We start from the raw sequence: 24,236 nt of genomic DNA, 5'->3' as shown, positions 1-24,236 counted from the left end.
TCTATTTTTCCTGCTTGTATTCTACTACTCTTCTCTTGCAAAAATCTTCTAATTTCCTCTTTACGTCATGGTTATCTTTTCTGTACCTTTTCTGCTCCCATTGTCAATGCATAGGAGAGTGATGATGAACATGGACTTGCAGGCATCCAGGCTATGTAACATGCAGCGTTCCTCTAGGTGTTACATACCCTCTGACACAAAAGATGTCACGATGACTCACTTGTGATCAATGACTCACTGAAGAATTCTATACTTGAAGCCTATTCATGATTAATACTTGAAAAACTCTGCAAGTAACATTTTAATAGTAAGCCTTGCACTGTAAGTGCAATAACCAGAGAAGTCTGTGAGCACACACCTGTTCAGCAGAAGCTGAGGAGTACACATGATGCCTGGGGGACAGAATGAATGAGCCGTGAGAACAGAGCTGGGCAACCACTTGATTCACTTTGAAAACCTGCTCCTCACCAACAGGAGGCCCTCTAAACTCATAGCAAGACCACTATTACCATTTTAGCTGAGTCTCCAGGGTACATACGGTCACAAGCGACTTAACACACTTCTTGGTGAAATAAGCTTTCATAGCCCTGTTTGAAGATTGACCTGTTTGTGCTTTGCTGCAGTCTCTCAAAAAAAAAAAACATTTGTACAATACAACAACTTCCTGATAATTGGTTGTTTAAGGCTGCTGCAATTAGTCGCCAATAGAGCCTTGTCACCATTAACCTCCATATATTGATTTTCTATTAATCATCTATGGTTGCGCTGCCTCTCTGTCTTCTCTCTGTGAGGCGTGGCTGCACTCACTACACCCAAGTACACATGCACACACACATGGAGTGAACAGGAGTGCAGCGAGGCACAGAACCAGGTGAGGTAGAGATAACTGAAGATTACCTAACTTAACTGTAAATACAATAAAAAAGAAAAAGATCAATAAGACCTTTAATAAACCACCTGCTCAACAAACAAAAAGAGATGTTTGCTCTCATGGAGCTCTAATATATCTGTTTGTCTTATACACAACAACATTGTGCTGGTTAAGCTTATAATAATGGGGAATAATTGTAATCTTACTTTCTTTCTTCTAACTTCCTGTTTATTGACCACTTGATTAATTGATTGGTTGTTTAAACTATAAAATGAGGTTTCCATATTGTGTATTTCGACCTCTACATCCAAAGACCTTCCAATCAATTTTTTTCTGTGTGATTTTGCCTGTGGTGTTGCCTGTCTGCTCTTCTTGTGAATCACAGGCTGTGTCTGTAAAGCCTCATTAGATTGTTAAGAATTTGAAATTTGACATCACAAATTTAATTTTGACTTGATGTTATCACAGTATAATGTTGCCTGAGGGCGACAACTCATGGGCTGGAAAAATATTGGCTAATGTGGTATTTATGATCAAACCAGTCCAACAAAGAGGAGCTATTGCTGCCAAACATCTTGTGACCAGGACATTTTAAAACCTTCTCTTTGTTGGTTAGCCCAGTCTTCAGATGGGAATTATTTTTAAATGTCAGAGATGCCAACAACTAATTTTCCATTGTGTTCAAAATCGTCTAGTTTTGTTGTGTGTCGCAGGTTATTTTGAGATGGTGGAGAAGTGCTTGAAAGTGTTGTTATGATTGGAGTGCTCAGCTTTTGAAGGTAGAAATGTGTGTGACTGTATCTGTTCACATTTAACTCCAAAGGTTCACCTGTCATTTCCCACACACACACACCCACCCACACATACGCAGATGCAGCTGGCACTCAAGTTATGTGGTGCTGTGTGATCTGACCCTAGTCGCTGTGTCTGCAGCCTCTTAATATAGCCCACTGCTGTCATGGTAGTTTTTGCCCCCCGTTCCTCGCTGTGTGTTTTGTGAGAACCAATATGTGTGTGCATGTTTGTGTCCCATCCTTATACAGGGGAGTTGGGGGGGTGTGGGGGTGCTGTGGCTGTCAGCCTAGAGACTAGATGCGAAATATTGCTAGTGACCTGTGTAATTTCCCAAGTTACTGTGAGGCAGACAGGCCCTCAATAAAGTGGATTCAGCACGTATCTAATCTCCATTAATTTGTCTTTTTAATTGGTTTTCTAATCAGTTTGTTTTGTGTGTTTTAGAGGAAGAGTCCTCAGAACAAACTCAAGTGGACAGGGAAAGATGGATGGCTCTTTGCTATTCACCAGTGGTCCTATTGTGGCCACTGTCCCTGATTGCATTAGAGTTACTATGGAGCTGCCTGATATCTTTGGCCTGGCCTCAAGCCAGAGGACGTGGTTAAACTTGCACACATGTACACACACACACACACACACACACACACACACACACTGAGAGAGACACAGAGATGCAGCAGAGACCCCTGCTCTCAGAGAGTATTCCTTTCCAGCCTGACTGGAGGCTGAGAGTCTGTAGGACCTTCTCCCCTTGTACATCTACTTTTCTTGGCGTTTCTCTAAACTTTCCCTGGCACGCCTCTTCTTTTCACACTTGTTACTGGCGTGTCTTAGAAATCTGTGGAATACCCTCAGCCTTAAACCCATGTCTTTTGGATAACCAACTAGTGTTCAGGCAGAAGCAGAGCTCAAGGTTGGTAATTTTGTTACTTAACAGCAAATAACAATTCGCTAATATTACAATATGTTGTATAGGGATATAGGCAACTGGTCATGTTATGAAATGCAAGAGAAAACATAAATGGCTAATAATGTTAGACAAATATTCCTTTTTTAACACGTAAGCAATGTAATGTCTTGTTGCAGTTCCACATAGCACTTTGGGAAGTTGAAAAGGGAATTTCCAGTTCAATCTTTTTATAATTTGCAGCTTCAGTTACAGGTGTTTAGTGTGGCAGGACCATTTCCAGCTTAGTTTTAAGGTGAAAGTTTGCCTCATAAATGAAGTGTGTAACATCTGTGTTGCATGTGATTACTTACTAATTAGTACAAGTTGCACAAACTTGTTCCTTAGCTAAAATAAGAAAAATCTGCTTCTCTGTCAAATATTTTAAGTCTGAGAGCCAGGACTTGTGGTTCTTGGCCAGTTCCTCAAACTTCTCTTAAAATGTGTTCTGGAGTGTGTTTTGAATGCAATATATATGTCACAGTCGATGTTCCACTGTGACTATTTTTTGACTTAACTGTTGTGTACACATTTGGCTCATCTGCACTGTTTGACTGCGCACAGGCCAATAGAAGCTGAATTGTTTAAGCCTCTCTCGTCAGCGGTCAAGGAACAGCGTGATCATGTGAACCAAGTCTGCCAAGCCAAAGGAATGTGTTGAATTCTAACGATGCAGCTTTGACAAGTGCATGTGACTCTGTGCAAGAGCTCAGATTGGCGAGGGCAGGAGAGGCAAAGGCAGATGGGATGAAAACAGGGGAGGATAGGTAATCAAAGGAAAAAAATGCAATAGAGTGTCAAGGTTGTGGCAGAGCAAAGTGTGCATTGTGCAACATTTTAAACTTCCTGCTTATCTGGGGGTGAAAAAGGTATTAAAAGTGTCAGACGAAACAACAAGGAGCTCGTGTGGGAATGTGATAAACTCTATGTTTTGTGAAGTAACATATCCTGAAGTCAGATGAGCTGGTCTTTATCTCTAGTACAGCTTTGGTTCTCATGGCTGAGAGAGGGCTGCCATCTGCGCTCACAAACCGTCCTCAGAGTATGCAGATTGAATAGGGCACTGTATGAACAAGGGTAATTAAGTACATTGAGTCTGGGAATCATTTTCAGCAAAGATTCCCATTGGTTTTTCATAAAGGAGCCAAAGTAATTGTGGTGATAGTTTATTAGTCAAGGAGCAACAGTGATTTGCTGTCAGCATGTTTCTTTTAGATGAGTTTAACATAAAGACAGTCCAATACTTGTTCCTTCCATAAGCAGCTGATATCATTTGACCAAGAAATCAATTAGATCATCAAAAGTTATTTTGTTGTAGTTGCTCATCCTGTGAAGGAGACAGGAAATGGTTAAAATTGAAACAGAAATGTTCCCTTTTACTGTAATTTATATGTTACAACATTTACAAAGAAATTGAATGAGTGTGTTTAAACACAGTGGATGTATAACCTCCATTTCTCCATGTTACAAGCTAAATGCTGTTTCCCTACTCAGCAGGGTAAAAGGTATTGATTGGTGACCTGGATTTTGCTCTTGCCACCACAAGCCAACATGAGTGCATTTTAACCATGCTGGAGGAGCAATAACTATGAATCACAAGAAATTGAGAGAGATACTTAAGTAATAGAGCAAATGTTGGCTGGCTGTGATTTGTGCTCTGGTTGTTTAACTATATTTAAAGTCCTGTCATGAAGCTGATTTCATGTTTGAACCTGGTTGCGAGTTCTGCTATGCATTTGCCTAACCATTGGCTGGACAGGTATAGTCTTTTATTCCTCTAATAACCTGTTTTATTTAGATAGAGTCTTCTTTGCATCGCTGAATTCTTGAGTTATGTTGAACACAGTGGTCCTTGAGACGCAAAGACCTTTCTGTTTTCCGTAGTTGGGCAAGTGAAACTGCTTTCCACCACCAGTGGTCGTTCCTAAGTGTGTTTCCCACAGTGACCATTTATATTTGACTGATGTGTACTATTTCTTAGTTGCATTAATAATGGTGAGTTGCTAATGTTTCGCTCCACACGCCATATTTTGATATCACTGTTGCTTCAGCAGAAGACATAGCAATACAACCAAATGTTTATTGGATGGACTGTCAGAAAAAAAATACGTGGGAAATGGCCCGTGACATAAATTTTAAACATTAAAATATTAGTGTTTTAAAGGTCCAGTGTGTCAAATGGAGGGAAAACCGCGATATCTAGCGTTCAGATTCTAGATTGCAGCGCTCACCCGCTCGCTCGCACTCAAAGTGACGGTGACGGTAAACAACTTGTTTACGACGACTGGGAGTATTTCAGGAGCATCGAGCGATGAAGATGTAAACCATAAACATGGCGGCAAGACCCTTGCTATATGTATACGTATAAAAGAATAATTATAAGGCTATGAAAACTGATTTTATTTTGTAGCGATTATACACTTATACACATATTCATGGGTAGTATATTCAGATTTTGCCAATAAACCTTGCCAATTATTACACACTGGACCTTTAAATATGAATTTATCATATGCTTTTTGTTTGGCTTTGAGTTTGTTTTAAAGAATCAGAGGGAGGTAATCAGAGCAGTTTATTTTTTATGCAGATGGATCCAAACAACAGCTAATGGATACATATGCAGTCCCTCCAGGAATTCGCGATGTTGCGATCGCAACAATTAACGCAAATTCAGCCAATCCCCGCGAATTTTTGCGATCTTGCAATTTTGTACAATCACCGCAACTTTTCCGCAAATTGGACCAATTGTCGGTGCTTTCCGCGAGTCTGGACGGAGCGCTGGTTGAAAGTGAGTCCACGGAGGAACAGCGTGGCTGGGCTGACGGCAAGAAACTTGATACAACGTGCACAAAGTGATAAGTAAAGGAACACAAGCTGAGTTGAACGTGTTGAGTGTGTGAGTTGTCCTGGTTGACCACCCGAGGCTTCCCCCCCCCCCCCCCCCGCAGCACTCGCCGAGGGGGAATCCAGTGAGTGCGCCACTGCAGGGCCGGAGCGGAGCAGCCGGCGGCCAGGTGCCCCTTCCCCCATCCTGAGGCCCTGGCCCTGGACTTGAGTAGCCACCCTCCCCTTTTTATTCAAAGACTGGACTGTTTTAATAAAACAGTTCTTTTACCACGATTTTTAAACAGACATTTTAATTAAGTAAAACAACTTTCAACTCTATATAATTTTCCTGTGCCTTTCTTAACAAGTGGAAAATTGCTGGTATAACATGACATCACATTAATTTGTGACATTTCAAAATTTTCCTTTGTTTTTAATTATTCAGAACAAAACTGCAACTTTTTTTTGCAACTTTCGCTGTCTCCCGCAATTTAATCACAACAAAAGGGCTTAAAACATCGCAACATGCACCGCAATTTTTTCAAAATGTGGCCGCAAATTCAGGCATTTTAGGCCGCAACAATCACAAAAAAAGCCCGCGAAATCCTGGATGGACTGCATATGGCATCATAACCTGCCATTTGGCCTCTCTCTCTAGGCATCAGTGCATGCATCAGACGTCTGTAAAATTGGGAGAGAAGCTGTGTTGTACGAAAAGATGGTAAGTGCAGGTGAGATGAGCACAAATGAGTGCAAGCTGTTAGAACAAATCTACAGTCATGCAAGCAAGCACACACCCACAGAAGCCAGCCCACGTCCAAAGAGAGAGGAAAGTTAAAAAAAAAATTGCTGACATTGTTGGTGCATTTGCATAATAGTTGAGCTGGAAAAATATATTGCATTGTTATCTTTGCTGCCTGTGTTAGAGGCTTAAAATGAATGTGTCAGAAGGACGTCATGCATTCTATACTAAATGTGAATCACTGAATCACAGGAACACCAAGGCTGCACACAGCCTCTGAGGTATGTGCTAGCACCACACACATTCCCTTTCAACTGAAAGTGAAGCAGTATCATGTGAATGTGACAATAGAGAATGGAGGTGTGTACCGGTTTCAGGGGACTGGCTGAAAAAGGAGGTGTGTCTTCAAGTTGGCTGAGTTACAAGCCCCGGCATGCTCTACAGCTCAGCTAGTAAAACAGGACACCAAACACGGTTAATGCAAGCACCAAGAATCAGCATGTTATGCTTCTTATCTGTAAAGGCAGCGTTTAAGATATCATTTGCAGTCGTATTTGAGCATTCATAAATGCCCATTTATTATAAGGTTATTTCATGTTTTCATTAAGTTGATTGAAAACCAAACTTTTATTTTGAATCTTTTCTCATCCCTCCTCTCTGCTGAGTAACCTGGCACCACTTTTTTCTTTTTCTTTTCCTGAAAGCAACACCACTGGCGACACATAAGTGCGTACCAGAGTCCATTTCCTTATCTGTGAATGCGGCATCTCAAGCCATTTCCTAGTGGACGGACTCTAGCCAGAGAGGGGCTAATTAGATCATGTCTAAGGCAACCTCTCACTGGCCGCTAAATGTGATTTGGAATAATTTTCATTGGATTGATTGGATTAGACTGCTGCTGCTCACTGCATGGATAAGGATTAGGTTAGACACACACTCAGAGTGGACTAAAAGTATTAACACACTACCTATTATCCAGCCTTTTTGTAAATCTTATTGGATTGTAATCAATAAAGCCTTGATTGTAGAATCCAGAAGCTTCATCAGTGTAATCTGCTTTTAAAGAAAATGTAATATGAACATGGCCTCCTCCTTTAACAAGTGAGCCAAACACTCACTCATAATTCACCCAGAGACGCTTTCTGAAGCCAAACTGTAGAGAAGTCATCCATCTCACCATGCAGTGGTCCCCCTGCAGGAAGCAGTGGGACCATCATGAGTCTGCCACTCAACCCACAACCTGCTGTAGTGTGAAACCCTTTTGCTCCACTGAGAGCTCCAAGGCTGTTCCACTGCAGGCTCTTATCAGAACATCAGAACATTAAATGTAAAAATATCTCAATGTCGAGTCTACGTTATGGCAGACTGACCTCTTTGCACTGACTTGTGCATGTGCAGGAGTGAATCAAAGTCCGCGCCGGGGAATTCAAAGTGGGATGGTGCACTTTTTTGGCATGTGGGCACAGCATGTTGAGCAGTGGCTGATATTTTTGGTTTCTACCCACCTATCTTAAGCCGGCGTATTGTAGGTGTATTGTAGTGTCGAAAGCGGTGTGCAATGGGGGTTGGGGTGGGCAGTTGTTGCCAGGGGAGGTGGTATGTTATTTTCAGTCCATTGTGTCTACTTCCTGTGGGTCAGGGGTTATTGGAGCAGGGTGTTGCAGACTTTACGGAGTAAGAGGAGGGGAGGGAAGTCAGCAGGGTAGGCCGGAAAGTGGCCATACTCACTCGACAACAGTGGCTGGTCAGCAGCTTGCTTACCTCGCCTTTCTATTAGCGTTCTTATCCGTGCAAAGCTTGGACTCTTCAGAACCAGGTAAAGAGACGCAGATACTGAATACTGTTGAGTAATACTGTTGCTGTCGGTGCTTTACAAATACGATTAGCGTCATAACTTTCAACAGAAGATCAGGCATGGCGTTAACTATCAAATTATTATTTCTCCAACAGCAGTGTGGAGGTTTTTGGCGCAAAGAAATACGAGAAGCTGCAAGACTCTTACATAACCACATAAGTGCCACCTTAATAGTGGTGTTGTCTGGGCAGTTGGGTTGTCAGGAGCAGCAGTAGTTAAAGTATTCATCTTTTAGTGAATCTAACAGAAACAACAGGATATAAACCTTTACTTCATGCTCTCCACCAAAACAACACGTGCACTCAGTGGTAGTCAGGCATTGTGCATACAAGGAGGACACAACGTGGTGAGATGTGATTGTTTTTGTGGCAAATCCTACAAAAATAAGAGAGCATTGCCCATGCCAGGAAATGGCCATCGTGAGCATGGTGACTTCCAGCGAGAGCAGTGACAGCTTTTGTGTGGGGGAGAAACTTTGTCTTTGTGGGCAGTATTGTATTTCAACAAGAAATCTTTGATCACTTTCAGTTGACTGTGGCTTCAAAGTTCATCCTCTCAGCAGAGTTGCTTTTGTTTTCTCACCAAACCATTGTTCTGCAATCAGGGGTTGCTTTGTTATAATGATTAGTGGCAGTTGTTGTTCCAATGCATTTTAAAGTTACTGCACCTGACTGTGTGGAGATTTGTAGCACTGTATTGTTTTTCCAACACTTCCAGAGTCCCAGGCTAGCTTGTCTGCAGCTCGTATACTGCCATGTGAGTGCTACATAAGTAGTTGTTATCAGTTAAGTTACACAGAGTCAGTTATAGCCAACATTAAATCCTACATTTATAGGGTAAGCCTACTGTGTTACCAGGACTTACGGCAACGCAGGTATCACAAAGGATACAGTTCCTTTCAGATAGGGGCTTTATATCATATCCCGACAAGTAAGGTAGGGGCAAAACAGTCATCGTCGTTACAGTAAACAGATTTTCATGCACCATTCGTTCCTTTTAACTGTGTGCACACGTTTATTTTAGTATTCTGAGTGACCTGTCTTTGTATTTCAGTGCATATTTCCCTACTCTATATACTCCATATAAACTTGAGTGTTTATTGGTTTTTCAGGTGATGGGAGGTTATGGTCTTTACTGATTTACAGTGAGGAAAGACTACACATTGTATTGCATTGTATTTGTTCAACAATGCAGGTGAATCCGAAAGAATACATTTTGTCTAATAACTGTACGCAGGATGTAAGGGTTAATAGATGTAAATATTTGGTAATTGTTTAAGTTGAATGTCAATAATACTGCCATCGTACTGTATGTATGTGGTATATATGGAGTAGGTTGCTTAATATTGCAGACACAAGAGGGATTCCTTACTATTGCCTGCAGAAACAGGTTGTGGATAATGTGTGCAAAATCATCAACTTTGGTTATTAACTTTTCATAGTGCAGATGTGATTCCTTCTCTGCTTTGTCCTCTCAGATATTTACAGTTTTCTATCAATATGACAAGCATGCTGTTACCTTTCAAAGGAAAGACTGGCTGTCACTGTCTAGTTACATTGTTCGGGCGCCTTAATCCAATTTCTCAGTTTGCTGGACGAGCTATGAAACATTAGCTGTTGCAGCACAAGGTAAACGTTCTAAAGTTAGCACCCGACAGACCCCCAAACATAACCACAGTGACAAAAGGAGGCAAAACAGGAAATCTTTTTGCCCAGAGTGTGTGTTGGGAACAGATGACCAGGAAGATAAAAAGCGCTAACAAAGTGGAAACTTCCACTAAGGGATGTTATTTTGCCTTGTGTGTGTTTTTTCTCTCCTTTTCTCTGTTTCACAAAGCCCAGTGTTTCCTGGAAAACACAGTCAGAGGTAGTTGGTTTAGTTTTGATGAAAAGGCTAATACTGTGAGTGCTTAACAGTTTCCTATATTATATGTAACCACTGACACTTCTGTGCTCCCTCAGTCATACATGAAGTGAAGCCGTGTTAATGTTTAAACCTGCTGCCTCGGAGTTAATGCTTTACCCCGTTAGCATGGTTTAAGTCTGAAGCTGACCTATCAGAAAGAGGTGACAGGAGGCCACCGGAGGGGTTAGCTGGTTTTCTTAATTCATATTCAACTAAGGTAGCACACATTTAATGTGAATTATAGAAAATGGATTGAACCATCCTTGTCTTATGTAAATAAACACCACCCCCACCACCACACTCAGGCACAGTGGAGGACTACTGAACAGCTTTTGACTTCCTCATGCTGTCTTCTGTTACATCTTCCCCACCTCTCCCTCTCTCTCCCTCTCCCTCACTCTAAACTCTCACTCACTCTCAGTCTTTCCCTCCCTCTGTCTGTGGATACTCTAATGAATGATATGGAATGATTACTTGACGGAGAGTTCCTGTCCCCGCCCCACGACAAAGAGTCGGTGCAGCAACGACAGCAGTTGCACACAGTCGCGTGTTTCCAAGCCAATGGAGTAACAGCAAGGACCATGGTCCTGGGCTGGATGGAATAAGTACCAGGTATCAGGAACCACACACTTGGTTGAGAGATGTAATACCTGCTGTTCAAAAACTTTCGGTAAGCACTGTGATTCCTGCAGATATTTCTTGTCAAAGTTTTGTGGAGCTGAAGAAGCTGAAAGTTTGATAATAGTTTCAGTCGTTCCAGAACCTGCTTCTGTGTATTTGACCTGATGATGAGATTGTCATGGGTTCTGTTTTTTTTTTTTTTTGCCAGAATATGAAGTTCTTGATGTAAAACAGTCTGATGAATCGTGACATTGTCTTGTTATTAGGTCACCTGTGAAATGAAGAACACCTGTTTGCCCTTCAGATGGTCTTTCATGAGAATGTTGGTCTTTGCGCGCGCTGTTTGCAAAGATAGCAGTATGACTACCAGGGTCTGTGTTCCTTGGACAGTTACCGTAGATCGTTAGGGCTGGGGTCAGATGGCGCCTGGCTGGGTGAGAATTTCACAGCTGCAACATGAAAGCAGAGCGACTGTGGGATGGTAAATTGAAGGCGCGAGTGAGGGATTAGATGATGAATGGAGGGAACTAGCTTGTTTTGATCCGACAGTAGGCGCTCCTTATGGATCAATACACTGTTGATGAGTGTACATATAGGATGGCTGTCTAACTGATGTATCATGTTCTCTCAAGAAGAGCTCCTTATGGAGGCACAGCTGCTGAAACTTGGTGTCTAGATGAGTTTCTTTCTTTTTCTGTCTTCAAACCCTTTATTAATATCAGATGGTATAAACAGCTTTTTCTTTTTTCTTTTTTAACCTCACACGCACATGCACGCTGTCTTAACATTACACAGCAGATGTCGTTCACCAGTTTATTCCTGGAAATGTAGGAATGCACAAATGTTACCTACATAGCACATGTCCAGCTGCATAAAACAACTGCTCTGTTTTTGGTGTGGAGCCAATTTATTTGGCCTTACAGCCTGTGCAGAGTTTATTCGCAGAGCCTCATTAAGTTGCTGTGTGGTTGTGTAATAATTCAATATATTTTATTTATAATCACTCACTTCACATAATTGTATCTTGACAAATTTTCGTTATTATCTACAGCTGTGTTTTGTTTAAATGAATGTAAACAGGTTGAATGTATCCATAATCTGTTACATCATTTTATAAAGGAAAAAAAAAAACATGGGATAATGGTCTTAAACCATGTGACTCCATAGTAAATGGTGTTTCATTGTTGACTTGTGATTTCAAAAGTTGTAACATACAACGTGTATCAGACATAAACCCATTCTAATTTGTATGTTTCAGCAATTGAATTTCACAGCTGTACACACCATGGACTAGTTACTCATCATTCAGTTCTCATGTGATAGTTTGTGATCATTTATACAAAACATAAACTTGATCATGGCCCATTAATATACGAGTATACAGATTTAGTTGTGTTATTATATTATTATTATAATAGGTTAGTCACTTGCAGTCTAATAAAACATGGATGTGTAGTTCCTGAGGAATTCTAGATTTGAGCTTTGGTTCTTGTGGAAGAATTGAGACTTGAGATCCTCACTGTTGTGTCTCTGACCTGTGTGGGAAGATGGGGCGCATGCACACAAAGCAAGGATGTGATGTTTCAGTTTAACAAAGATTTGTTCTTGTTTTCTCTGGGAGAGGAGAGAAATGAAGAGGTTGACTCTCACATGGGACCAGCGCTGTGCTGTGGACATGAATGATAATTGATAAGTTCAGAGACGGTTGGGAGTTTAACATTTTTGTTGTGGGTGTTTCCAAGATGGACGTGTGAGGGTTCAATAGGACACACACAGGCACACATAAGCTAATGTTGTTCTTACTTCAGTCCTTTTGCCTGGGTGGTCCTATCTTTAGCCTCGTTCTCACTATTTCTCTTTGTTAATGTCCTCTGCTGTCTTTGGCCACACTCCTGTTCAGGGTGTTAAGAAAAGGGCCTTATACTCAAACGATGCATGTGGCCAGTGATGATGACCAATCAGCTTTTTTAAAGTTTACGCTTTACTGTTGCATATGGTAAACAATTACCGGAGAATTTGGCGAACAGGATGATAACATTGTCACTGAGTTGCCTGGTTAGTTTTTATTTATTTAGCTACCATCTGCAGCTTTGTTGCTGAGAGCTGTTAAGACTCTGTGGTGAGGGTTAAAGAGTAGTTAAAAGTATGTCTCTGTATGTATTAAGTGTAGCTTGCAAAGCTTTCATGCATGACTTAGCTTCCTTAAGGCTGCCCGGCAACATCGCTCGTCTTTGTGCTGATGAGTGGGCACTGGGCAGTTTGTTAGTACAGCACAGCATGATGAAAAACACATTATTATTTTCCTCCAACATACAGTTGGAAGTACATAAAGTAGATGCCACACGTTGGACTGACTTAAAAGACCTCCAATCACCTCCAAGGTGCCTTTGCAGCAGTAGGAAGTTGGGGTTTTGTGAGGTCTTGTCAAGCGGGCATGTAGAGGAAGCTGTCCACGCTGTGGCATCTCTGACCTCTTTTCATTGAGAGTGCAGATGGGAAACAGAATCATAAAGTCTCCACAGGAAGCAGAGGAAGGCTCACCAGGATGGGAGAGGATGGAGCCTTCAAATGCAACACTGCTGCAAGGAAAGTGATTTGCCTATAATTATGAGCTTCACACAGACCTTTTGATTAGGAATGATAATGAAGAATTGCTGTAATCTTGGAAAGGGGTTGACATAACAAGGGCAGAGTCCGCTAGGAAAAGCAAAATGAGTTGTGAGATGATGAGTGAGTGAGTGAGTGAGTGAGTGAGTGGTGATCCTGTTGAAACAGCATAGTGGTTACAGCAACACAGTGAAAGGTCGTTCTGAATTAGTGGAAAGAGAAAGTTTCACCTTTCATGTAATGACATGATGCTCACTTCCATTTTTACTTCTAAGTAACTGTTTCATAGTGAAATTGTTAGAAACACGTGTAATCTCTCGTGTTGCCTTTCTGAAAGCTGTGTCACAGAGCCTGTGTGTATTTGTAGTAAAACTGAAAAGTAAAATGTTAATTAGATAATGATTATGAGTAATTACCACCACATAATTATTGAAAAATATTCAGATTGTGACAAAAATAAAATAATTCCACTGTTTTCAGTGTTGGTTTATATATGTTGGGGTGCACATATACACACACCCTCTAGTCTCTCCTTGTCCCACCCCCTCTGATTTAGCAATGGCAGTTAAGAGGGTCTGGGACAACCTGATTACATAGAACAGGAAGTTAGAGGAGGGAGAGGTCACAAACTGTAGACCCTCACACACTGCTGCACATGATAACGTCAGAAGGCGCAAAATAGTGTAACAGCAGCAGCAGCAGCAGCAGCAATAACAACAACAACACGCTGGCTTACTCACTATCAGTAACAGAAACTGTACAAGACAGAATTAAAGCAGCTCTGGATATGCAGCTTGTGAGGTAGGCTCAACCTTTTCCCTCTAAACCTCAGTAATATTTGTTGTGGTTGTATAATTTGTTTAAGGCGGGGAATCAGTTTTGTTGCACAAATAAAAACGATTCTCCTGATTTACAGAGGCAGGTGCAAATCAGACTGATTTTAAAATGATCTTATTTGTGCCGAATACTTTCAGCACAAACTATCAGTGGTAATAGCTGATTTTCAGTTCATAAATCCAGATGCTGAGCCCGGTATTATGATACCTGTCAGCTGTTGGTGATTGGAAATCATCTCAGCCTTATTTTCATACCTGTACATCATGGGTTACACAATTTCTGAACCTTGGAGAAGCAGAAAACAGGACCTGCCACTGTTAGAAGGATGTGAAACTAAACGTCTAGATTTATACTACCAAGGATTTGTTTACTTTTACTTTTACGATAAATGAGAAGTAACAGGATTATTGTAATGCATCAAGCCAGATACTGTGCATTCTGTCGAAAATGGACTGAGTGGAGATAAGTGGAAATACTGGTGTTTAAATGAGGATAACAGATTTTTGAATTAAAATCTCATATTGTAATAAAATGTGCTGTATTTCTAAATCGTCCGTCAGGTAATTGATGTGATAGGGAACTTATAGACTTATGTGTGTGTCTACATTTAAGCCTAGTCCTGGATGAAACACCCAGAATCTTTTTTAAAGGTGAAACTCTGAGCAGTGTCTTCCTTTACTCTGTCCTTTGTGAATACAAAATAATGCTTTCCCCCCAACTGTGTCAGCTGTAGTTCACATCAGGTCGAGCATGAATTGGATTATCTAACAAGACTCCATCATGCATGACTGTGATCTCAACAGAACAAACCGAGTGTTTACCTTGGATCCAGAGAATATTAACCACTGTCCAGGATGCTGGACCTCAGGAATGCACATGCTTCATGGAAGTCCCCTGTCCTTCCAGCAGGCGGAGGGGTTGATGACGTTCGCTGAACCGCCTCACTTAGCCAAAGGCCATGCACTCTTACTTGGACGTTAACTGCCCTCTCTGGTGCTCAAGGATGTAAAAATAGCTGTTTAGCAAGAATCCCAGTCATGTCTCGCTAACAAAGACTGATTTATACAAGTTGCGGCACTAAGCATAGAGGAGCTTTTGTCCCTCCTCTCCTTCTCCTTCTGCAGACCTCGTCACCAAGGCCAAGAGCGCCAAAACCTCTGACGCTCTCGACACTCCTTTCTTAGAAAAGTCTTTGTTCGGCACCGTCTTAAGGTCCCGATAGTGAGGCTTAGGGAAGCACTGTGGTCAACAAGATTGCATATTTGTTTACTGCGTTTGTGTCAGACTGCAGTGTCATGGAAATATTTAGCAGTTTTGTTGCATCTCTGCGTCAGCACTTGCATTTAATATTCAAGTTTCTTGCCCAAATAACTGAAAATGTCACATGTAGCCTACTCTGAAATTCACTCCTTGATTTTTGTTTCCCCAAGTCCTCTATATGCCCAAACAGGACACATGACTCCTGGCATTTGACAGCACAAAGGGAGAGATGTGTCTCTGGGCCTTGGATGGTGTGTGGATGCTGATTTCACACTATGACTCTGACTTACTTAGGATAACCTTTCATAGCTTCATCCTTAATCATGAGATATTTCCAGATCCTTTCTACATATTCACTCCTGAAGAAGTCTGACAAACATCCTCAAATGTTAACACCAGAAGCAATTTAGTATTGTTGACTGAACATATTAACAGCAAATCAAATGATGAAAGTGTTCTCTAATATTGCAATAGGTAATGAATTCAGTGTATGATTTTCTGCATCAGTGCTGCGTAAGATTACACACTAGTCTGAGTCTCCTTTTTTCCTTTTAATGAGACTGCCCTGAATAGTACACAGACTAATACTGACAATCTGGATTCTATTGTATGTTTAATTTCCTGCCTGGGATAGATACACTGTGTGAGTGTAGAGCTAATAGAAGAAAGGTTTTTCTTCTTGTCATATCCACTGACCATAAAAGGAGGCCTGTTTTCTGCGTGGCCATAAAATGTCGTCTGGTGGTGATTTCTGGCAGATTAAAGCGATAGCACATACTAATTTGTTCTGTTATCACCCAAAAATCTTGACCTTTTCTCTCCCTCATCCTCACCCTGTGCTCATCCTGCGCCCAGGCTCTCCCTCACTCTATCCCTTGTGTTTTTCTGAGGAACAAACAGAGAAGCTGTCCTAGTCAGGATGAGTCAGTGCAGCTGGGGTGCAGGTCATTTACCCACATCCCACTCAGACGGGACAGATGGCCCAGCCACTCGCATGCTGCTAAGTGCTAACTATCCAGAGTCTGTGAGCTAAGCTAATGCTAACACCTATTGGTTGAACTGGAGGGAGAGCTCAGCTAACATTATGTAAACATGTATTTAATGTTTGCGGAGGAAATCACTCGAATAAGTAAGAAGAATCTTGTTTTTGTAACACTATGATTAAAGCATTGTCACATTTGGTCACTTTTAAACCAGAGTTCATTGATCCTTTTTGTTTGATAATCTATTGTTACCTACTCAACTCAGAAGAATGAGTTTTAACACACATATCTAAGTCAAATGTCAAAAGTATAAGCCTTAGCACTGATACCACATGCCTCTGTAAAGTGCCATGTCACTTATAGTTGTGCATTCAGGAGAAGCTGTGTGAGTCCTTGCTCAGGCAAACACTTCCTTATGTGTTGTGTTTAAAATGCAGACCAAAATATTGTGGATCCTCCGGTTTTGCCAAATAGAGGTGCTGTATTGATTGTGTACAAAGATGTCTGTTGTGTGTCTCTCTCTTGTTTGTGTTTATCATTGTTCTTTTTTTTTCTCCCTTTCGGTATTCTTTCTCTAATTAGCTGTGCTCAGTGACATTCAGTGAGGAAATCAATAATGTGATTCTGACAGCATAGTAAGACAGCCACACAGAGTCAGAGACAAAGAGAGAGAGAGTCAAAGTTTTAGATTTGTACCACTGTATTGTTACACATGTGCATGGACATCTGGGAAAATACACACTGCTATTGGTAGATCTATTGGCTTGTGTCACATACAGCTGGTGTTGTATCTGATGTAAAAATGTTTTGATAAAAAACGAACACGCAATAGATATCAGCCTTTTAAAAGAAGCACTGAACCATTCATATCAACGTGTATGGGGTTTATGAGGCGGCATATTTGCTGTGCACTTCACGTATCCATGTTTATCTGGCTGTCTGTTTGTTTTCGAGGACTAAAATTATATGAGACACTCCAAACCGTTGTACCCTTACTGTTTCAGCTTAAGTCACAACCTATGAAATCATGTGTTACTAAAGGTTGGGTTGTAAACTTATGCAGTAGATTTGAAATATTAAACCTTTGTTGTCTCACAGTGAGAGTGAGTCTGGGAGTTCAACCGTCAAGATAAAGTGTTTGCAATATATATAGTGTCCTTCTAACTGCCCTACAATCGTCTCTGGTCCGTTGCACTTAATGTGCAAAGCAAGCACATGTTGTGCATTCATTAACACATACTGGCAGACCTGCACCAGTTGAAACTCAAATAACTTTGGGCACACTTTTTGTTCTCCAACACAGGTGTCATAGAAACAGCACACTGGTCCTTGTCCTGAAGAGACAGCCTTGTTTTAATAGACCAACTGCTGCTGCTGCTGCTGCTGCTGCTGCTGCAGAAACACAGAAACTCCAGCCCGTCACAGTATCATTAGCCATTAGAGATACAGAGAATGAGTTTAAGTATGCAATTTAACAGCCTGTGATGACAGTACATTCGCATTAGCAATTAGAGCACTTAAAGGCTTTTTAGGCTACATTAAGCTATCTAAAATATGAAGCACGATTAACCTTTTAAGCGCAGTGAAACTGCCTTGGTGGGGCTAGAGTTGTGTTGGTGGGATGTTACACTAGCAACTAGTTTATATATTTACAGTAATGATTTATAACAATTCCTGTGAAAGGAGACCGATATGACCACACTGTCTCCTTTTCAACAGCTGCAGGCGAAAACATAGGTTCATTCCACTGTATGTTTGCTCAATTCCTTGCCAAGTGTTTAATCCACACACAGTGGTGCCATATTGTCTCATTCAGTTCTTTACTTCCCCTATTATGAATTTTGACATGGCATAGTACCAATCAGGGATTTTCCAAGAGTTTGATATGGGAATGATGTGGCTTATTTAGACACTGAAATGTTACACAAACAAAAGCAAATGAGCCGTAATAGTTGAGTTGAATATAGTTTGGCACTTTTTCTTACTCGATAAGTCAGTACATGAATTCTCTGTCTTGCTAAGGGTTGGATAAAAAGATTGCTGCACCAACAATTAGACATTTAACAGGGGCTTATTTGAAGGGTGAAGAAGTTGTTGCCTATTACAAAACATACTGAATGTCCATGAAGCTGCAGCTAATCTCTAATCTCGATCTTTCTCATTCTCCATCATTCTCTTGTATATGCTGTATTGTCCCTCTTTACCCACTTTACCTACTTTTCTCCCCCACCTTTGCCTTTGTTGTTCTCCAGTGATGTTGGGTCAGGAGGCCTCTGACGGCAGCGTGACTCCACTCAGTTGGCATCTCCCCCCGCTGACCCTCCCACCCTCCTCTTCCCCCTATCAACATCCCAGTCAGACCCTCAATGCGGTCTCTGTCTGGCCCCCATAGGCTGTAGGACCTGAGTGGGCGAATGGTGGGTGTCTTCCTGTGGTTTCACCCTATCAGAAGACACCAGAATGCTTGGAGAAAAGGGGGGAGGGGGTTGAAAAAGGGCTGGTGGGGACAGCTGCCATGCCAGGGGAGCCCTCCCCATCTCAGTCCACTATCGTCCCATGCCGTCCCATTCCCAACCCTGGTGCAGTGAACACTAGACTCCTACAAGCTGAAGTGGTCTCTGATTGTTGAGTGAGCTGAGTGGTTCAGAATCTGTTGGTGTATTAAGGAAAGCTGGAATGGATATACATGTATCCTGTAATTAATTAAGTGCTGCAATCTTTACCTTGACTATTTGGGATTCAGCCCTTAATTCAACACAACACTGGCTACAATGGAATATACGATAGCAGAAGCAGGACTACAAGCTTCAATGTGTTCCTCATGAGCCTTGACAGGAGGTATGTAATGGTGGACTACTGCACAGTGTTTGGCCGTATTATTTCAATGTGTGTTAGTGGTGTTTGGTTAAGAGCATGTGTGCGGTTATGGTTCTGTCAGTGTAATATTATGTGTTTACATGCACTTAAACCAACAATGTGTGGAACTGCTGTGTGATTATATTACATGTCAAATGATTCTGGTGGACATTTTTTTCCATTTGAGGTTGAATAAGGCAGTTGTGGGGGACACTGGAGCAGTTTCCTTCAGCCCATTGGTTGTCAGTGATGGTGGCTATAACTTAGTTTCCTTAAACTATTTAAGAGGAAAGGTAGAAGGTAAAGCAAGGTCAGATGTAGGTTGTTGGTGAAATTCAGAGCCCAACTGCATGTGAAACAAAAGTCAATTTAAAGTCTACAAAGGCAGTTTACTCAGCAGAACTAGTATATTTTTAATTTCAGACACATAAGCACATATTCACACTTCAGAGAAAAAAAAAACGACTGTGTTTTCTTACTACAAGGGCTTGTTCTCCCACTGCGCTGCCAGTTATAAAAAAAGAAGAAAGAACACTTCAGGATGAAGTGCATATCAGTATTACATTTTTAAAATGCCAGTGCTGGTTTATGGAAATATGGAAAGAGTTAGGAAGGAGAAATGTGATTTCTGCCCACAGATGAGTTTTACTGTTAACAGGGTAAATACAGGGCTTGTAAATTTCTTGCCTGAAGCTGATGTCTCCTAGTTACCTCGTGTCTTTTGTTTATAAAAAATTAGGGATGTTCCTATGTCTTCTTTTCCTGTTCATTAATTGTATATTGATAATTAGTATAATTGATGAGTATCTGGGGCAGATGGCACCGGGATGGGAATGTTGACATGTTTTGCCATATGATTTTATACATTTATACGTTGTTTTCATTTGTTCATTAGAAAGTGCTGCAAAGATGGCATACCGTACTTTTGTTGGCCAACCAGGAAGTTGGCATCAGTCTGGTTCCCTCAACAAAAAGCCAGTTGAATTTTTCTATTGGTTTTTGAATTATTGTAGAAAATAAACTCTGGGACAAACCAATGTTTACAAGACTTTACATGTTATATTACACATTAGTGAAATGCTAGTAATGTTTGGCTGTAACCTCTGCTACACCACTGTTGCATGATTTCAGTGTCACCACAACCTAATATTTTAAAATAAAATGTGAAAATGTCTTATTCAAGGTGCTGAACCAAAAACCCCATTGACTTAGGGTCAAGGAAACCGGAAGTGCAAAAATGCCAAAAGGGCTCATTCTTGCAACATGCTCTTATATAATGAAGTACTTATTTTATGCATGTGTCTCTTACTGAATGGATAGTACAAATCACAGTTATAAAACAGAGCAAGTGTGTACAATTGTGCATGAGGAAATCTGTGTGAAAGCCCACAGATGGTGGATAGATGCTCCAGCTACCACACAGCTTGTCATCCTAGAACTAGTGGTGTAACCATGCTAATGTAGCACTGAGCGCAGTTTCTCTTCAGAGCTGCAGCCCCATGACTCTCAAACTACCCCTTAAAACTGAGAATGACACCATATTACACTGGAATTTAACATTAACATTGGATTTGAAACATTTTATGATAAATAAATGACCATAATAAAACATTCTAATCAAATATCTCGGTTTAAAGATTCCCAGATCCTTTGGCAGACTATGGACCTGCTCAGGTCATAATTAAAAGCAAAGGTCATCCCAGAATTATTTTTGCTTCCCTTTGAAACAACTCAAAGATTTGTACCGGAGTGGTCGTCCTGGTTCATAAGGAGGCTTGTGTGAGGTAATGAGGCGCCTTAAGCCTGCAATAACTGATTTTATCCACTTCAATTTTTCCCTTTCCCCCAAAAAAATTGCTTTACTGCATATCCTTACAGGGTCATGGGGGGCTTGAGTCAATCCCAGCTAGGGTGGAGGAGGGTGCCCTTCCTGGAGGGGTCACCGTGGTCAGACTGACATAGCGATAAACAACCAGCCACTCACATTCATACCTTTGAGCACTTCACAATCACCGATTAACCTAATGTGCCTGCCTTTGGACTGTGGGAGGACACTGGAGTACCCAGTGAGAACATGCAGGAGTGAACAAGTATTGACTGTTTTCCATTATCTTTGAATAGTTCCTCAGTAGGAATTTGACCCATTTCATTTTTGTGCACAAACTTTTCTATAGCCTGTTAATGTTTTGGTCCTTCTTTCCTGTTGGCTGTATTTGTTGTTTCTTTGTTGCTCCCATTGATTATTGCTTCCCTTTTTGATACTTGATGTGATCCATATCCCTGATAACATGTTTGCAATTGATTCTATATAGTGTGACTTTGCAGTCCCTGTTTGTGTTGTTAAGTGCAGTTTGATTTTTAATTGTACTGAGTCTGAACACAGCCGCCTTTACGATGACTGTGTATATTGCCTGCTCTTCTCTTGTGTTTACTTGACTAAGCTTCACAAATATCTCAGTGAGATCACAGCATTGTTGTCTTAAAACTATTGGCAAGTCCTAGCACAGTTCTTAAGCTGACTTTCTGTCTTCACTTTGACTTTTTGATCCAGTTGTTATGTGGGTTCTTTGAAAGTGTACAGTGTCCACTTCCTTTTAACTGTAAATGACCTGTTGTTTCCTCATGAATTTCTAAAGGAACGTCTACTCCTTGACTATTAAGCAGTTAAGCAGAGAACAGGTCTCGTTTGCCTCTCTCTGTCTTGAGCATATACTCGCCCATTTGTCAACACACTCACCCTGGGCGGGCCTGGCCTTGCAGTAACTTAAGCTCTCGGTCCTTCTGTTCCCCACAGGGTAACTTGACCCACGATTGCTTTGTCATGTGCCAGAGAGAGAGAGAGAGAGAGGTTGCCTCTCCACACCCACTGTCTTTATTCAACCAACATAACACAGACACATCACTGTTGTCTTTGCACTTCAGCTTTTATGGTTAAATTTGGTATTTAAGTAGGCCCGGCTCAAAGGATGTCGGTTTAATAGGTTTAGGCCTCATTTGGACTATGCGGGTGTGTTTGTGATTATATAATACGGACCTTTTGAACTACAGTGTGTGTGAAACATGTGCTGTGTGTGTGTGAGTGCAGCGCGTTAGTGTGGGATGTGTGTTATTGAATGTTTAAGTGTTTTGTGCATGAGGTTTCTGTATGTCTTGTGTGCCTGCAGTTTAAAATCCACGGGGCTTTGCAGCTCTGCTCGTTTCTTCATCCTGTTTTCGGAGGGAAAGGTCTGATGCTCTTCATGCTGTCTCAGTCCGGGGCTTGGCCCACTAACAAAGGACACCCTGTGGATGGAAAAACAGTTTAGGGATGAAAAAACCCAAGCCCACAGCATTGTTAATACCGTCAAACTCTTACCCCAAAACAACAACAACAAAGCTTTAGTTTGCATTCCTCACACTCTGTTGGTATGCTTCCTGATCTATCTGATCTCTGTATGGGTCTCGTTTGTCATTGTAAACTTACATTTCAAACAGCACTGGGAAAGTTCCTGGTATTTGGTTGATCATCTCATTTTAGCGTACATGTTTTTCTTTTTTAGTACTGCACTATTTGGCTGGTGAAACTTGCTTAAGCAATAGATGGAAGTGAGACATTTTCAGATGAATCCTGTATCTTACGACAGGATCCAGTCATGTCCCAGACAGGTTTAGCTTCTATTTTGAGGAGAGCTTATTTTGAGCCCAAAACAAAATGTTGAGCGAGCCTCACTGCCATGACTCAGCTAAATCAAGAGTTTGTGACCTCCTTGAGTCTGCATGTAAATAAATTACTCCTGGATATGTACTCTGGGTAAAACTACAAAGCATGATGTGGCAAATAAAAATGGCAAATAAAGTTCACAGTGTCAGTTCAGAGGCAAAGTTAATTAGCTCTGAATTCATATTAAAAGCCTGCAGACAGGTCTTTTCACTCTCATTGACCATTATCTTTCAAACAAGCTGTAATATGCATGATACATTTTGAAGCTGCATTTTAAATAACAGAGGCATGTGTGATTTTTTTTTCATGTTTTCTTTGATTTATTAAATTCCCCCAGGAAGCAATTGGTCTTTCATTGTGTTCTCTTTAATGTACTTAATTGTCAGATAAGGTTTTTATTACTAAACTTTAATTTTTATTTATGTACACAGACCGAAAGTCATAAATTCTGTCTGTTCTTCTGTGTCTGCTCTCTCTGAATTTAAACTCTTGTGTCTGCTTTGTGGTGACATATTCTCACAGACAACAAATCCCATTTGAAAGAAAAGACCTAATTGCCTGTTTCTTCTTATAGATTTTGGTTATTCACCCCAATCAGGGTGCTAGACCAAACTATGTGGCTTTTGTTCTGGTTATCCCCAGACACATATTTCTGGTTGCGGGCCTCTTCCCTCTGGCTCTCAGTATTTTTCAGCGAGGGCAGTGCAGCTGGATGGAGAATGCACACAGAGACACAAGCTATGCTAGGACACATTGGCTAAACTGGAAAAATAAAGCATTTGGCCAGCCTGTGGTCAGTTGGGAATGGAGCAGTCATTGTGAGAACACAAAAATAACCTTTGGCCTCATTTCTGTGCTCACCCTGCAGGCATGGAAGAAGCGGTGGTTTGTTCTTCGCAGTGGCCGTCTGACAGGCGACCCAGACGTGTTGGAGTACTACAAGAATGACCATGCCAAGAAGCCCATCCGCGTGATTGATCTCAACTTGTGTGAGCAGGTACAGTTACTACCAGCCTGCAAATTGAAGAGCCACAGTTCCGCATTGATTGATTATTAAACCTGAGCCACAGATTTAAGCCACTGTTGTCCTCACAGATACATTAAGAGGAACTATGCAGGATTTCTAGCTCAACTCTCGCAACTCTCAGCTTTGGAGTATTTGTGATGGTTAAATAAATGACATGTAACTTGTTACGAGGGAGAATGGAGACTCTCTGCCTTCCACCTAGCGCCGCTAGATCCTGGTGTCCTAGCTCTCGTCTCTGCAGCACCACGACACAAACGCACCCCGTCATTTGTAATCTCTTGTTTATGACAGATAAGACTACAAATATACACGTTGTAACATCTATATGATATGTAACGTTATGTATGTATGTATGTTGATTGATTTTTCACCGACTTCGTTGAAAACAAATGCACATGGCCAGGA

General features: G+C 41.2%; 1 protein-coding gene across 4 annotated transcripts in view; it reads left to right on the top strand.

Annotated features, from left to right (window-relative positions):
• The window catches only part of gab1 (GRB2-associated binding protein 1), a 50,859-nt gene that overhangs the window by 8,744 nt on the left and 17,879 nt on the right, over nt 1-24,236 (top strand). For 2 of the 4 annotated variants that reach the window (XM_083979980.1, XM_083979979.1), the window contains exon 3: nt 23,673-23,801. In XM_083979980.1, the coding sequence (XP_083836106.1) occupies nt 23,673-23,801 (129 nt within the window). Of the gene's footprint in view, nt 1-2,345; nt 2,580-18,744; nt 19,087-23,672; nt 23,802-24,236 lie in introns of those variants that run through there. The other 2 variants (XM_083979981.1, XM_083979982.1) reach the window with 2 other exon arrangements.

Source organism: Trachurus trachurus (genome assembly GCF_905171665.1).
Source record: "Trachurus trachurus genome assembly, chromosome: 1".
In the NCBI taxonomy this organism is placed as follows: domain Eukaryota; kingdom Metazoa; phylum Chordata; class Actinopteri; order Carangiformes; family Carangidae; genus Trachurus; species Trachurus trachurus.
This window is presented reverse-complemented; position numbering and strand designations above follow the sequence as displayed.